The sequence below is a fragment of the Callithrix jacchus genome, chromosome 15, assembly GCF_049354715.1.
Source record: "Callithrix jacchus isolate 240 chromosome 15, calJac240_pri, whole genome shotgun sequence".
NCBI classification, from domain to species: Eukaryota; Metazoa; Chordata; class Mammalia; order Primates; family Cebidae; genus Callithrix; species Callithrix jacchus.
The window spans coordinates 33791723-33808931 of NC_133516.1; the positions used below are offsets into that span (position 1 = coordinate 33791723).

General features: G+C 40.4%; 1 protein-coding gene across 37 annotated transcripts in view; it reads left to right on the forward strand.

The window, feature by feature from the left end:
- The window catches only part of DOCK3 (dedicator of cytokinesis 3), a 718052-nt gene that overhangs the window by 548472 nt on the left and 152371 nt on the right, over positions 1 to 17209 (forward strand). For all 37 annotated transcript variants that reach the window (XM_035275648.3, XM_035275652.3, XM_035275649.3 and 34 more), the window contains one exon: positions 13753 to 13841. In XM_035275648.3, the coding sequence (XP_035131539.2) occupies positions 13753 to 13841 (89 nt within the window). The remainder of the gene's footprint in view (positions 1 to 13752; positions 13842 to 17209) is intronic.

Sequence of the window (17209 nt, forward strand, 5' to 3'; positions counted from 1 at the left end):
GTTTGCTAGTAATTCATTTAGGATGTTTGCATCTGTGTTTACCAGGGATACTGGTGTGTAGTTTTCTTTTTTTGTTGTATTCTTGCCTGGTTTTGGTTTTGGTATCAGAGTGGTTATGATCTTGTAGAATGAATTAGAGAGAATTCTGTCCTCTTCAATTTTTTGGAGTTGTTTCAAGAGAATTGTTATTAGTTCTTTTTACATTTGGTAGAATTTGGCTGTGTATTTATCAAGAATTTGGCCTTTTCTTTGTCAGGAGACTTTTTTATTACTGATCCAATCTTGCTATGCATTATCGGTCTTTTCAAGGTTTTTCTTTCTTTCCGATTCAATCTTGGTAGATTGTATGTTTCCAGGAATTTATTTATTTTCTCTAGGTTTTTCAGTTTGTCAGCATATAGGTGTTTATAATAGTCTCTAATGATTCCTTGTATTTCTGTAGTATCAATGGTAATGTCTTCTTTGTTCTTTCTGATTTTATTTGGGACTTCTCTCTTTTTTTGTTTTTTTTTTTTTTTCTTGGTTAGTCTAGCTAGAAGTTTATCAGCTTTTTTTTATCTTTTTGAGGAACCAACTTTTCATTTTGTTGATACTTTGTTTTGTTTCTTTTCAGTCTCTATCTCATTTTGCTCTTTTCTTCTGCTGGTTTTGGGTTTGGTTTATTCTTGCTTTTTTGTTTCATTGAGATACATTGTTAGACTGTTAATTTATACTCTGTCAACTATTTTATGTAGGCATTTATTACTATAAAATTCCCTCTTAGCACTGCTTTTACTATGTCCTACAGGTTTTTGTATGTTGTGTTCCCATTTTCATTTGTTTCAATATTTTTTATTTCCATCTTAACGTCTTTGTTAACCCATTCAGGAGTATGTTGTTTAACTTCCATGTATTTATATAGTTTCCAAAGTTCCTCTTGGCTTTGATTTCTGGTTTTATTCCATTGTGGTTCAAGAAGATGCTTGATGTGATTTTGAATTTTTTAAATGTGTTGAGACTTTTTTGTGGGCTAACATTTGGTCTATCCTGAAGGATGTTCTTTGTGCTGATGAAAGGAATGTATAGTCTGCAGTTGTTGGATAGAATGTTCTGAAATGTCAGTTAGCTTCATTTGGTCTAAAGTACAACTTAAATCCATTGTTTCTTTGTTGATTTTTTTTGTCTAGATTATCTGTGTAATGCTGAGAGTGGAGTGTTGAAGTCCCCCACTATTATTTTGCAGTTTATCTCTCTCTTTAGTTCTAATATTTGCTTTATGAATCCAGGTGTTCCAATGTTGGATACATATATATTTAGAATTTTTATATTATCTTGCTGGATTGATCTCTTTATCATTATATAAAGATATTCTTTTTTTCTGTTTACAGTTCTTGACTGAAAGTCTGTTTTCTCTGCTATAAATGTGGCCATCCCTGTTCGCTTTTGGTTTCCATTTGCAAGGAATATCTTTTTTCATTTCTTTATTTTCAGTCTTTATGTGTCTTTACTGCTAAAGTGAGTTTCTTGTAAACAGCATATAGTTGGATTGTGGGTTTTTAAAAATCCATGCAGCCATTCTGTATTTTTGAAGTGGAAAATTTATTTGTGTTACTGTTGATATGTGGTGCCTTATTTCCATCATTTTTTAATTGTTTTCTGATTGTTTAATATAGTTTTGGTTCCTTTTTCTTTTGTAGTTTGTTGTGGTTTGCCTGATTTCTGCAGTGGTACCATTCGAGTTCTTTATTTCCTCTGTGTGATTACTTTACCAAATAAATTTATCCTTGTGTGTGTTTTCTTTTCTTTTCTTTTCTTTTTGAGATGGAGTCTCACTCTGTCACAGGCTGGAGTGCAATGGTGTGATCTTAGCTCATGACAGCCTCCGCCTCCCGGGTTCAAGTGATTCTCCTGACATAGCCTCCCAAGTAGCTGGAATTACAGATGTGTGCCATCATGCTCAGCTATTTTTTGTGTGTTTTTAGTAGCGATGGGGTTTCACCATGTTGGCCAGGCTGGTCTCAAACTCCTAACAGGTGATCCTCCCACCTCAGCCTCCCAAAGTGATGGGATTACAGGCATGAGCCACGGTGCCTGGCCATTTTGTGTGTTTTCATTTTGGTAAATGTTATCCTTTCACTTCCAGGTTTAGACTCTCATGAGAATTTTTTTGTAGATCCAATCCAGTGGCAATGAATCCTATTAGTGTTTGCATGATCTGTCATGTGCCCCAGAACCTAAAGTACAATTAAAAAAAAAAGTGTTTCACTCTGTCACCCAGGCTGGAGTGCAGTGGTATAAATACAGCTCACTGCAGCTTCAACCTCCCAGGCTCAAGTAATCTTCCTGCCTCAGCCTCCCATATGGCTGGGACTTCAGGCACACTTCACCATGCTCGGCTAATATTTTCTTTTTCAGAGATTGATTCTTGTCATGCTGCCTAGGCTGGTCTCAAACTCCTGGACTCAAGTAGTCCACCTGCCTTAGCCTTTCAAAGTGCTGTGATTACAGACGTGAGCCACTGTATTCACCAGATTTTTTTTTCTTTTGTTATTTAAATATATTATCCCATTCTATTCTGGCCTGTGAATATCTGAATAGATGATTATCTCTTGCTATTTTTAGCGTTTACTTTTTATGTTTGACTTTAAGCAGTCTGACTATAATGTGCTATAGAGACCTTTTTGCATTATATTTTCCTGGGGATTGCTGAGCCTCTATTATCCGAAATGTCTAAATCTCTTGCTAGACTGGAGATATTTTCATTTATTATTAGGTTAAATGTGTTTTCCAATCCTGTCTTTGTCTCTTTGACCTGGTGGATATCAACAATTTTAATGTTTAATCATCACAAAGGCTTTGTTCATTCTTTTTTATTTCTTTTTCTTTATTCTTTACTCTGATGAGATTATGTCAAAAGATTTGTATTCATGTTGTGAGATTCTTCTGCTATGCTAGTCTATTGCAGAAGCTTTCAACTGTAATTTGTAGTTCCTACGGTGAATTCTTCAATAGCAGAATTTCTTTTTTTTTTCTTTTTCTTTTTAATTTTTAATTGCATTTTAGGTTTGGGGGTACATGTGCAGAACATGCAAGACAGTTGCATAGGTACACATATGGCAGTGTGTTTTGCTTCCTTTCTCCCCTTCACCCACATTTGGCATTTCTCCCCAGGCTATCCCTCCCCACCTTCCCCTCCCGCTGGCCCTCCCCTTTTCCCCCCAATAGACCCCAGTGTTTAGTACTCCCCTCCCTGTGTCCATGTGTTCTCATTTTTCATCACCCGCCTATGAGTGAGAATATGCGGTGTTTCATTTTCTGTTCTTGTGTCAGTTTGCTGAGAATGATGTTCTCCAGATTCATCCATGTACCTACAAACGACACAAACTCATCGTTTCTGATTGCTGCATAATGTTCCATGGTGTATATGTGCCACATTTTCCCAATCCAGTCTATCATCAATGGGCATTTTGGTTGATTCCAGCTCTTTGCTATTGTAAACAGTGCTGCAATGAACATTCATGTGCATGTGTCCTTGTAGTAGAATGATTTATAGTCCTTTGGCTATATACCCAGTAATGGGATTGCTGGGTCAAATGGAATTTCTATTTCTAAGGTCTTGAGGAATCGCCACACTGTCTTCCACAATGGTTGAACTAATTTACACTCCCACCAACAGTGTAAGAGTGTTCCTTTTTCTCCACATCCTCTCCAGCATCTGTTGTCTCCAGATTTTTTAATGATCGCCATTCTAACTGGTGTGACATGGTATCTCAATGTGGTTTTGATTTGAATCTCTCTGATGGCCAGTGACGATGAGCATTTTTTCATATGATTGTTGGCCTCATATATGTCTTCTTTTGTAAAGTGTCTGTTCATATCCTTTGCCCAATTTTGAATGGGCTTGTTTGTTTTTCTCCTGTAAATCTGTTTGAGTTCTTTGTAAATTCTGGATATCAGCCCTTTCTCAGATGGGTAAACTGCAAACATTTTTTTCCATTCTGTTGGTTGCCGATTCACTCTAGTGATGGTTTCTTTTGCTGTGCAGAAGCTGTGGAGTTTCATTAGGTCCCATTTGTCTATTTTGGCTTTTGTTGCCAATGCTTTTGGTGTTTTGTTCATGAAGTCCTTGCCTACTCCTATGTCCTGGATGGTTTTGCCTAGATTTTCCTCTAGGGTTTTTATGGTGCCAGGTCTTATGTTTAAGTCTTTAATCCATCTGGAATTAATTTTGGTGTAAGGTGTCAGGAAGGGGTCCAGTTTCTGCTTTCTGCACATGGCTAGCCAGTTTTCCCAACACCATTTGTTAAACAGGGAATCCTTTCCCCATTGCTTGTTTTTGTCGGGTTTATCAAAGATTGTATGGTTATAGATATGTTGTGTTGCCTCCAATGCCTCTGTTCTGTTCCATTGGTCTATATCTCTGTTTTGGTACCAGTACCATGCTGTTTTGATTACTGTAGCCTTGTAGTATAGTTTGAAATCCGGTAGTGTGATGCCCCCCACTGTGCTCTTTTTGCTTAGAATTGACTTGGCTATGTGGGCTCTCTTTTGGTTCCATATGAAGTTCATGGTGGTTTTTTCCAGTTCTGTGAAGAAAGTCAATGGTAGCTTGATGGGTATAGCATTGATTCTGTAAATTACTTTGGTCAGTATAGCCATTTTTACGATATTAATTCTTCCTAACCATGAACATGGAATGTTTCTCCATCTGTTTGTGTCCTCTCTGATTTTGCTGAGCAGTGGTTTGTAGGTTTCCTTGAAGAGGTCCCTTACATTCCTTGTGAGTTGTATTCCAAGGTATTTTATTCTTTTTGTAGCAATTGTGAATGGCATTTCGTTCTTGATTTGGCTTTCTTTAAGTCTGTTATTGGTGTAGAGGAAGGCTTGTGATTTTTGCACATTGATTTTATATCCTGAGACTTTGCTGAAGTTGCGTATCAGTTTCAGGAGTTTTTGGGCTGAGGCGATGGGGTCTTCTAGGTATATTATCATGTCGTCTGCAAATAGAGACAATTTGGCTTCCACCTTTCCTATTTGAATACCCTTTATTTCTTTTTCTTGCCTGATTGCTCTGGCTAGAACTTCCAGTACTATATTGAATAGGAGTGGTGAAAGAGGACATCCTTGTCTAGTGCTGGATTTCAAAGGGAATGCTTCCAGTTTTTGCCCATTCAGTATGATATTGGCTGTTGGTTTGTCATAAATAGCTTTTATTACTTTGAGATACGTTCCCTCGATACCGAGTTTATTGAGGGTTTTTAGCATAAAGGGTTGTTGAATTTTGTCAAATGCCTTCTCTGCGTCAATTGAGATAATCATGTGGTTTTTGTTTTTGGTTCTGTTTATGTGGTGAATTACGTTGATAGACTTGCGTATGTTGAACCAGCCTTGCATCCCCGGGATAAATCCTACTTGATCGTGATGAATAAGTTTTTTGATTTGCTGTTGCAATCAGCTTGCCAATATTTTATTGAAGATTTTTGCATCTATGTTCATCGTGGATATTGGCCTGAAGTTTTCTTTTCTTGTTGGGTCTCTGCCGGGTTTTGGTATCAGGATGATGTTGGCCTCGTAGAATGATTTGGGTAGGATTCCTTCTTTTTGGATTATTTGGAATAGTTTCAGAAGAAATGGTACCAGCTCCTCTTTGTGTGTCTGGTAGAATTCGGCTGTGAACCCGTCTGGACCTGGGCTTATTTTGTGTGGTAGGCTCTTAATTGCTGCCTCGACTTCTGACCATGTTATTGGTCTATTCATAGTTTCAGCTTCCTCCTGGTTTAGGCTTGGGAGGACACAGGAATCCAGGAATTTATCCATTTCTTCCAGGTTTACTAGTTTATGTGCATAGAGTTGTTTGTAATATTCTCTGATGATGGTTTGAATTTCTGTGGAATCTGTCGTGATTTCCCCTTATCATTTTTTATTGCATTTATTTGGTTGTTCGCTCTTTTCTTTTTAATCAATCTGGCTAGTGGTCTGTCTATTTTGTTGATCTTTTCAAAAAACAAGCTCTTTGATTTATTGATTTTTTGGAGGGTTTTTCGTGTCTCAATCTCCTTCAGTTCAGCTCTGATCTTAGTTATTTCTTGTCTTCTGCTGGGTTTTGAGTTTTTTTGATCTTGCTCCTCTAGCTCTTTCAATTTTGATGATAGGGTGTCAATTTTGGATCTCTCCATTCTCCTCATATGGGCACTTATTGCTATATACTTTCCTCTAGAGACTGCTTTAAATGTGTCCCAGAGATTCTGGCATGTTGTGTCTTCGTTCTCATTGGTTTCGAAGAACTTCTTTATTTCTGCCTTCATTTCATTGTTTATCCAGTCAACATTCAAGAGCCAGTTGTTCAGTTTCCATGAAGCTGTGCGATTCTGGGTTGGTTTCTGAATTCCGAGTTCTAACTTGATTGCACTGAGAGGCTGTTTGTTATGATTTCAGTTGTTTTGCATTTGCAGAGCAGTGCTTTACTTCCAATTATGTGGTGAATTTTAGAGTAGGTGTGATGTGGTGCTGAGAAGAATGTATATTCTGTGGATTTGGGGTGGAGAGTTCTGTAAATGTCTATCAGGTTTGCTTGCTCCAGGTCTGAGTTCAAGCCCTGAATATCCTTGTTGATTTTCTGTCTGGTTGATCTGTCTAATATTGACAGTGGAGTGTTAAAGTCTCCCACTATTATTGTGTGGGAGTCTAAGTCTCTTTGTAGGTCTTTAAGAACTTGTCTTATGTATGTGGGTGCTCCTGTATTGGGTCCATATATGTTTAGGATCGTTAGCTCTTCTTGTTGTATCGATTCTTTTACCATTATGTAACGGCCTTCTTTGTCTCTTTTGATCTTTGTTGCTTTAAAGTCTGTTTTATCAGAGATGAGAATTGCAACTCCTGCTTTTATTTGCTCTCCATTTGCTTGGTAAATCTTCCTCCATCCGTTTATTTTGAGCCTTTGTGTATCCTTGCATGTGAGATGGGTTTCCTGGATACAGCACACTGATGGGTTTTGAATTTTTATCCAATTTGCCAGTCTGTGTCTTTTGATTGGTGCATTTAGTCCATTTACATTTAGGGTTAATATTGTTATGTGTGAATTTGATACTGCCATTTTGATGCTAGCTGGCTGTTTTGCCCATTAGTTGTTGTAGATTTATCATTATGTTGATGCTGTTTAGCATTTAGTGTGATTTTGGAATGGCTGGTACTGGTTGTTTCTTTCTATGTGTAGTGCCTCTTTCAGGAGCTCTTGTAAAGCAGTCCTGGTGGTGACAAAATCTCTGAGTACTTGCTTGTTCACAAAGGATTTTATTTTTCCTTCACTTCTGAATCTCAGTTTGGCTGGATATGAAATTCTGGGTTGAAAGTTCTTTTCTTTAAGGATGTTGAATATTTGCCCCCACTCTCTTCTGGCTTGTAGAATTTCTGCCGAGAGATCTGCTGTGAGTCTGATGGGCTTCCCTTTGTGGGTGACCCGACCTTTCTCTCTGGCTGCCCTTAGTATTTTCTCTTTTATTTCAACCTTGTTGAATCTGACGATTATGTGCCTTGGGGTTGCTCTTCTTGCGGAATATCTTTGTGGTGTTCTCTGTATTTCCTGGATTTGAGAGTTGGGCTATCTTGCTAGGTGGGGGAAATTTTCCTGGATAATGTCCTGTAGAGTATTTTCCAGCTTGGATTCATTCTCTTCATCACATTCTGGTACGCCTGTCAGACGTAGGTTAGGTCTCTTCACATAGTCCCACATTTCTTGGAGACTTTGTTCATTCCTTTTTGCGCTTTTTTCTCTGATCTTGGTTTCTCATTTTATTTCATTGAGTTGATCTTCGACTTCTGATATTCTTTCTTCTGCTTGGTCAATTCGGCTATTGAAACTTGTGCATGCTTCGCGAAGTTCTCATATTGTGTTTTTCAGCTCCTTTAATTCATTCCTATTCCTCTCTAAGTTATCCATTCTTGTTATTATGTCCTCGAATCTTTTTTCATATCTTTTTTCAAGGTTCTTAGTTTCTTTGCATTGATTTAAAGCATGTTCTTTTAGCCCACAAAAGTTTCTCATTATCCACCTTCTGAAGTCTAATTCCGTCATTTCGTCACAGTCATTCTCCATCCAGCTTTGTTCCCTTGCTGGTGAGGAGTTTTGGTCCTTTCTAGGAGGCGAGGTGTTCTGGTTTCGGGTGTTTTTCTCCTTTTTGCGCCGGTTTTTTCCCATCTTTGTGGATTTATCCACCTGTCATCTGTGTAGTTGCTGACTTTTCGATTGGGTCTCTGAGTGGACACCCAGATTGTTGATGATGAAGTATTTTTGTTACTTGGTTTTCCTTCTACCAGTCTAGCCCCTTTACTGTACGGCTGCTGAGGTCCACTCCAGGCCCTGCTTGTCTGGGGTGCACCTATAGCAGCTGCGGAACAGTAAGGGATGCTACCAGTTTCTTTTTCTGCTATCTTTGTCCCAGAATGATGCCTGCTAAATGTCAGTCTTTTTGATATAGAAGGGTCAGGGAGCTGTTTGAGGAGATAGTCTGTACTTTATAGGAGCTCAAGTGCTGAGCTGTGAGCTCTGTTGTTCATTCAGGGCTGTTAGGCTGCTATGTTTAATTCTGCTGCAACATAACTCATAAAAAACCCTTTTTTTCTCAGATGCTCTGTCTGAGGGGGATTGGGGCTTTCCTTGTGAGTGTCCGCCACGCTATCCTGCCCAGCTAGGAGTCTGTCTAGTCACTATTTGCCTGCCGAGGCTCTGTTCTGCTGGTGTGAGGTTCGCCCTGTTGCTGCAGGCTCTGCCCTTCTGCTGCGATCTCCACCCTGCTGCCATGGGCTACGCCCTGCGATGGAGTCTCTCTGTTGTAGCGGGTGGCCTTGGCAACGGCAGGCTGCGTCAGCAATGGGTGTGTACCTCAGCAGGGGTGGTTTGCCTCGGTAATGGCGGACGCCCCTCCCTCACGGAGCTGCGGCCTCAGGGAACCCCTCCACGGGGAGCATTTGGAATCGCCATTTTGTTTGTCCCACTGTGCTATCCCAAATGCTGTGACTCTGGAATCTCCTGGGCTGGCTCACTGCCCAAGTCCCATTCAGTCTCAAGTTCAGCCCTCCCAAGTCTCAGGTTGCCAGCTCAACAGGGCACCCGGATGAGCGCGCTTTGTGGGGAGCGCTGTGGAGCGCCGCCACAGCGCGGGCCGCCGCCGCACCAGCCGCTGGCTGCACCAGCCAAAACCTCTGCCTGGCGTCCCACATCTCCTCTATACCTAGGATTTTTTCCATTCTGTGGGCAACAAAGATCCATCTGGAAATGCGGCCCCGACTCACCCCCTCTGCACATTGACCGCGAGCTTCAATCCTGGGTTGTTCTCACAGCGCCATCTTGAGTCCTCCTCCCAATTGCAGAATTTCTATCTGGTACTTTTAAAGACTATGTCTTTGGTAAACTTCTCATTCATATCCTGAATTGTTTTTCTGAATTCTCTTGTATCTCACTGAGCTTCTGTGATATCAAAATTTTGAATTCTTTATCTGGGATTTCAGAAAAATTTTTTTGATTAAAATCTATTTTTGGAGACTTAAATTCCTTTGGAAATGTTATATTTCCTTGCTTTTTCATGTTTCCTGTGTCACTATGTTGAAATCTCTGCATCTGGAGTAACAGTCACTTCTTCCTGTTTTTGAATTTAGTAGGGGAAGACCTTTTCCTAAAGGTGTATCTGTGGTGTTGGTTGGGTAGGGTGCTTTGGCTTTGACTGTGATGTGTGCAGTAGTGTCATCTCTGTATGATTTCCTTGGCTACAAACAGCATTAGTAGCTGTGGAGAAGTTGTGTTCTGGGAGTAGGACGCCAGGTGGGCCAGTCTTCAGGCCTTAGTAGTGATAGTGTCACTGGGCAGTGTATGCTGGAAGTCATGTTGGCAATTATTGGTGGGTCAGTTGATGGGCCTTCACCAACTTGCTCAAATGATGGTAGTGGCAGTGTTGGATCGTACAGGTGGGTAGGTTCTCAGGTTCCTGGGCAACTGCATGGCATGAGTGATAGCAATAACACTAGTGGGACAACTCTCTGGGTCCCAAGTGATGTGCAATGATGTTGGTGGTGGCCCTGATGGGTTGGGTAGTCCAATCTCCAGGAACTTAGGTGGCACATGCAGGTAGGTGCCAGGTGAGGTGATAGCAGCCAGGAGTTTAGGTTCCCAGAAGAAGTACCCAGGTGCCCAAAGTAGTTGGTTTGAGTATTTGCCAGGACCCTGGGCTGAGTTCTCTGTCACAGAGCAGAGAGTGAAGCTGGACTAGGTAGGCTTGTGCTCAGACCTTCAAATGGTGAGAACAGGCACCAGCTATGGTGGACAAGGCACTCCTGAGGCCCCAGGTGGAGTGTTCAGGTGAGGGGTGTTAGCAGCTTTGCTAACACCCTGTCACAATAGAGGGTGAGGTCATCCTCAGTGACCAGAGCCTGGGCAAGTGGGTGGGAATGCACATTCCTCACACCCTAGTGCCAAAAGGGCTTGCTCCCTTGCCCTGGCAGTGGTAACCCACGCCCAGCTTGTGATCCCACCCCAGCTGCAGGAGCCCCAACCAGTAGTGATCAAGTCCCAGTAGCAACTTTTATCCCACTTGCATCCCAGTCTCCATCCTGGTGGCACTCATTTCTCAGCACCAGCAGCTGCAGCCCATGCCTTACTTTCTTCTTAGCTCTGCCTGTAGATATGCTTCCAGCATACTCCTCAGTCCCAGTGGCAACAGCTCAAGTTTCTGTCATGACTCAGTTCTGGCACTGCTGGGCTGCAGGACAGCACACAGTCTGTCAAAGGCTAGGTTTGAAAATGATGCCTTGCTCCTCAGACATTTCAGAGCCGAGATGTCAGGGGAGGTTGGAGAAGCACACAGACCCAGGAAAGTTCTCTGCCTCTTGGTGAACCTGCTTCTTCACCTTGCACACCTGTGGAGCTGCTTAACCATGGGTGCTTTTTACTCTGTTCTCTTTGCCTCCTTGTTCTGAGATTCGGGGAAAATGCTCTGGACATTGTTTGCAAAGTGACAAAGCCCAGCAGGGAAGAGCAGACATGTCTGGCCTCATTTCCCAGCTTCCAGGGTGTCCCAACATCTTTCTAGGGATCTCCCACTAACTTCAAGTCAAAGAGTGACAGAGACTATAACAGCACCACTTGGGCCTCTTAGAACAGAGGATACAGAACAGTGAGGTAGTTCCCCCAGCTCAGTGAACAGGCCAGAGACAAAGGCTGACTTGGATTTTATTTCCATCATGAGCTTGCAGAAATATATTTTTTCTTGATGTTCAGTGATGACATTCAAAAGTTTCTTTCGAATGTAGTATTATCTATCATTCACTGACAGAGAGGTCGTTTGTAGCCTTACAGGAAAAAAAAAACAAAACAAAACAGGGAAGCGGAGGAATGGAACTAGTGAAACTGTGACTAATACAATCCTTGTGCATTTCTGTGGGTTTGAAAACCCACTTGCTTTTTATACTAATTCAAACTAAAGACTAGTAAGAATAGCCTTAGAAGGTGCACATCTAGGCTGTGCGTGATAGCTCACACCTGTAATTCTAGCACTTTGGGAGGCTGAGGTGGGCGGATCACTTGAGGTCAGGAGTTTGAGACCAGCCTGGCCAACATAGTGAAACCCTGTCTTTACTAAACATACAAAAATTAGCAGGCATGGTGGTGGGTGTCTGCAATTCCAGCTACTTGGGAGGCTGAGGCACAAGAATCACTTGAACCAGGGAGGTGGAGGTTGCAATGATTCAAATTTGTGCCACTGCACTCCAGTCTGGATGACAGAGTGAGACCCTGATGCAAAAAAAAGGAAAAAGGAAGAAGGTGCACATCTATCACCACAGAATGAGGTTTAAGGGTTTAGAAAGCAATTTTACCTAAACATGCCTTTAATAACTACATCAGGTATAACACAAGGAAGCTGTTAAAATAATGGAAGAGTAAGAGAGTTTCTCTCAGTGAGAGGGCATCTCTGAGAACAGACAGGTTGGGGAGAAATGAATCTTCTTGGCCATATAGATCAGGAGCTTATGATGAGTCTGGGCTGGAGACAAGGCTTTGGAGCTTGGCAACCTCTGGTAGTGGTTGAAGCTATGGGAATGGATGAGATTGCGCAGGAAGGTTTGTATGGTAAGAAGGAAATTGGCTGAAGGCAGAATTATGAAGGTCACCAATATAGGTAAGGACATGTAAGGGGAAAGGAATGTCAGGAATAGACTGTCAGTTGTCTAGCATCTGAATTGTATGTGTTGGGTGGAGGGGTAGATGTGAGTGAAATAATAAGATTGCCACTGTTGGTATGACTGACAAAGCTTCAGCTTTGCTATACCACCAAGGGACCAGTGAGTATTTTATTAGAGAAAAACTGAAATTGCCCCATACAGTAGGGAAGGTAATTTTCAAGGCTTTTAATTTCCTGCTGAGTTGCTTAATCACAAGTGATTGTTTTAAAGATTACTCTTCCCTCTTTCCTTGTTTAGAAGGAATTCTATAGGCAGAAAGTTATTCTTAGAGCCCTGAACTGGGAGAACTTCCTTTAACAATTCATCACAACAGCTCTGAGTAAATGAGGCTTATTTGTATGGCTAAGGAATCCAAAATGTCACTGACTGGGTAATTAATTAGCAGAATTAATTAAGCTAGTAACTGACCCCCCTTATCTCTGAGTAGACTCTATTCCAACCCTTTTATTTAGAGATCTGAAATGCTTCATACTATTGGATGGCACATTCTATAACTTATTGGGGTCTCCTCCTGGAAGTAGCCATGCTGAACTGGACACTTCTGAGTAACACATGGAGAGTTCCATGGGTTATTCCTTTTTGCATGGGTCCTGTTTTCTGAAACAGGTAGATTTATACTTTCCTAACCAATAGGGGAGAGGGTAGAACCAGGACTGTGGGGACTCTCTGAGTGTCAAATGGAACTTTCAAGAGACTACCCTCATCTTTTTTCAATTGTTTTGTCAAGGTATCTGTACTAGGATAAGGAATTCCTAGTCTCTGTTCCTAAACTGTGTTCCAAATGGTTATGTGGTAGCAGTTCTCCAGGAATTGACCTTTAGAAGGAAGACAATAAGACATCAGAATTTGACAGAAGTGCACTGTTCTGTCTCCATTCTTTTGTCTCCATCCCATAGTTCCTAGGAAGGAGCTTTATTCGTAGGTAGGAACTTTATGCTTACACATTTAGGCCTCCAGCTTTCTCTGCTAACTTCTCCCTGACCACAGAAGACTTCATGGTAAATCAAGCCCACTGCTCTCCCATGCTTTTCTTCTTTACTTGGTTGGTTAAAACATAGCTAAATGCAATGGTATCTACATGGCCCTTAGCTTAGCAGGGCTTTCCTTTTGGGCCAGTAATAATGACAGTTGTATGACAGTAAAAAGCCAATGATATAGCCGTTGTAAACAGTAGTACTTGTTGAGAGGAAATGTTTTTCTTCTATCAGGAACTTTCCTCTGTGGCCTTTGTATATGTGTGTGTACACGTGTGCAGTGTAGTACTAGAGAAAAAACAACTTTTCATGTGGGATAGTGCTACTTCTGAGAGGAAGAATTTTGCCAATTAAAATATGTATAAATTCATTTTAGAGTTTCTACCCTTTGCCCAAGTATGTCTTTTCTGCTTAATAGGAAATGAGCCTTGTTTAATTTAGTAAAATATAACACTATTTCTTTAGAAAAGTGAGAGATCCTTTTCCCTTTGAACTTAAGTGTTACACATTGTAATATCAGACCAAGTGTTTAAAATACTTGAGTGCCATAACACCTGTCCTTCTGTTACAGGTGCAACAACGAGAGTGAGTGGTCCCAGATCCACGAGAACATCATCCGAAAGTCCAGTGCCAAGTACTCTGCCCCCAGCGCCAGCCATGGTGAGGTACCTCTCTGGCTAGAACATTTTGTGTTGCATTTGTAGTTTCTAATCATACAGCACTTCAGTTGGTTGGTGCAGATTGGCTGCTGTATTCCCTACGGACATTTATGCTTCTGCCCAGGCATTTCCTACTAATTATTTTTGTAATAATTTGAGGCCTTCCCTAATATCTACTGACCAAAATACATTTTCTGTTTTTTCTATGATCAGTTCCATATTCTTTGATAGGTAAATTGAGTTCCATTTCAAATCCAGAGTGAGCAAAAGTATTGCAGGGTTTGTTACATTGTAATGTAACAAAAAAAAAAGTCTGTTTGCCTAAACAAAGATTATACTCAGCCAAATAAATATCTCTGTATGTATACAGATAGATATCAACATAGATACAGACATCACACACTTCTCTTTTTATTCCTGAAAGACTGATCATAATGAGAATCAGTGATTAGTCGCCAGTATCAGTCATTCTGAAATTAGAATGGAAAATCTTTATTTCAAAGAAGCATCATCTTAGCTGAACTTCTCCTTTTCCTTTTCCCTTCCTTTCTTTAACAACTTTGTGTAAATAATTTCTATAAATCTCAGTTCAGTTCTACATGTTAAATTGTTTTCTAAGTTAAATATTAATGCTTGATTAAATTAGAAGCATTATTTAAAAGCCTGTATGCCTTTATAGACCCTTACAGATAGCTATCTAATGTACACAGAACCATGTTACTCCTGACAATTTTTACCACTAAATTGTTTTATAACCTCTTTTACATAATCCTCTTTGTTTTAATTTTCATAGACCTTGTTGGAAATTATAAGTTGTCTTTAAGTGACAGCATTAAGTCACTGAGAGGCAAGCAGTTTCTAAAGAATAGTACATGTTGTAAAGAACATTGTTTTTTCTCTATTGGGGTGAGCAGATACTCAACTAGGAAGATCCTTAGAGGAGATCCACAACAGAGGCTGCCAAGATTGAGACCTTTAACTGTAACAACTTGATTCCTCTAAAACTCTAATGGAGGTTTAGGGGAGATCTGAGAGCCTCTCACTATTTTTAAAGGACAGTTTTCCCTTATCCATGTGCCTGGATGCCATGTAGTTCCATGCAGTGCACTAAATCTAGGCTAAAGCAAGAGACAAAGAAAATTTTGTTTTGAAAATACAGGAAAGTTACTAGCAGTTTGGGAAACTACCGCTCACATCAATATTTATGTCCTTTGCTTTATTATTTGATTTATAAAGAGGTGCCCTTGACACACGTTTTGGGGCATAATATGATTAAAACATATAGAAAATATTTAAAAAGAGAGATGGTAGTACCAATTCATGAAAGAGCAATTTCTATCATTGCCTCACCAGGTTAAGATGATGAGTTTTGTCTTGCTCCCCAGAACAAGCAGGAACTGTGCCCTATTTCGTGTCTGATTTTTGTCTAGAACTCACAGACACTTGCCATTTAAACAGTGTTAGAAAGACATTTCTGTAAGGCACCACAGACTTCAGAAAGCTTCAGTTAGGATGGGTCTAGTGAAAAGAGGTCTCTGTGTAGTTGTGGAAAAGTCAGTATGAGGAATAGGCTGCTTCTTTTTGAAGTTTGTTAGAAGCTGATTGAGACCTTGGAAATTACCTGTTTCAACACTCTCATTAAATAAATGAGGAAACTGAAGCTCAACAAAAAGACTTCGTGACTAAACAAGGGTAGAACCCGGTCTCCAGACTCCAGGCCTTGGCCTTTCTACTCAGTTGCCAAGCTTCTGAGCATGGGTTTTCTTCTGCTGGACTCTGGGGTCTTTGTGTCAGAGAATTTTATAGATTGCTCAAGGAATATTTTAGGTGGTTATTAATCTGCTTAATTAAAGATACATCTTTATTTATTTCTTTTATTTTTATTTTTTTGAGATGGAGTTTTGCTCTTGTTGCCCAGGCTGGAGTACAGTGGCACGATCTTGGCTCACTACAACCTCTGCCTCCCAGGTTCAAGCGATTCTCCTACCTCAGCCTTCTGAGTAGCTGAAATTACAGGCATGTACCACCATGCCTGGCTAATTTTGTATTTTCAGTAGAGACCAGGTTTCACCATGTTGGACAGGCTGGTTTAGAACTCCTGACTGCAACTGATCCACCCGCCTCAGCCTCCCAAAGTGCTGGGATTACAGGCGTGAGCCACCACACCCGGTCACATCTTTATTAAAAATTACTTTACTTTGCTATAAACTTTTACCCATCTTTGTTAAATGTCATGGGCAGTTCATTGCCTTGCCAGTTCTGTTTCAGAAGTCACTAGTGCTTTTCCTTCAAGTCACATAATTTAAAAATGCAGAAGCAATTGCTACATTGGGTTTGAGTGCTGAGAGTAAATGTATCATCCAGCAGTAACTCATTTATGTTAACTTTAATAGATGTGGCTCTTCGTTTCCATTTTTGGCCTCTTAGATACAAACTGAACTTTTAACAGTTCCAGTAGTATGAAGAGCATAAGGACAAGTGAAGATAAAGCAGTTGACATACAAGTTTTCTATTTATTTTAAAATGACTGTTAACTACAATTTATTTCCACATCTTAGGCTGCCATTAATTTATATAATTAATCCTCATCCAGCATTTCCACAAGGAAGGGTAGGGGAGGTGGGACACAAGAACAGAGTGAAGTTGGTGCGTCTGATATTTTACATAGGTCTTAATTTGTCCAGTTACTTATTTATGGGTCACTCTTTAATCTGATAAGAGGTTCAGTAAGAAAATGGTTTTCTTGTGTTAGGTAATCAGCAGGACCAGATTAGCAGAAATTGTATAAACTTTGCTACTTTCAAATTCTTTGATTTGAGGGCTCCATTGAGATGATAGGCCCGTAGAACATCAAGTGTTGCCAAGGGACTGGTTGCATACTGGGTGAGCAAGTGGGTCACTTTTCTGAACTATTCATGAAGGCTCTCTTGTGCTTAGAACCATGCCTTAGCATTATTTGGTATGTGCTTCAGTCACCCAGAGTTTCAGAACTAGAACGGAAACCCAGAAGTTCCAGGATCCCAACCCTACAAAAGGAGATGGTTTTTATAGCCTCCATTGGTGATTGATTTTATTCTTTGCATGTCTTTTCATTTGATATCTTGCATTAACTTGAAGTTTTTCTCTTATTTGTTATGTTTAGAGGTAGAGAGCAGCTATTTAGGATTCCTTTGGGTAGCTCAAAAACTAACTGTAACTCTCTCAGCACCTTTATTCAACATCTTCATGAGTATCACTTTGCATCTGTAGGCCATTTTGGTTGCTCAGAAAATGCATAGACAAAAGGCAGTCAGTGAATACTTAAATCAATCCTTGTCAATGCAGAATGGTTAAAGTATACCTACTGATTTTTTTTTTTTTTTTTTTTTG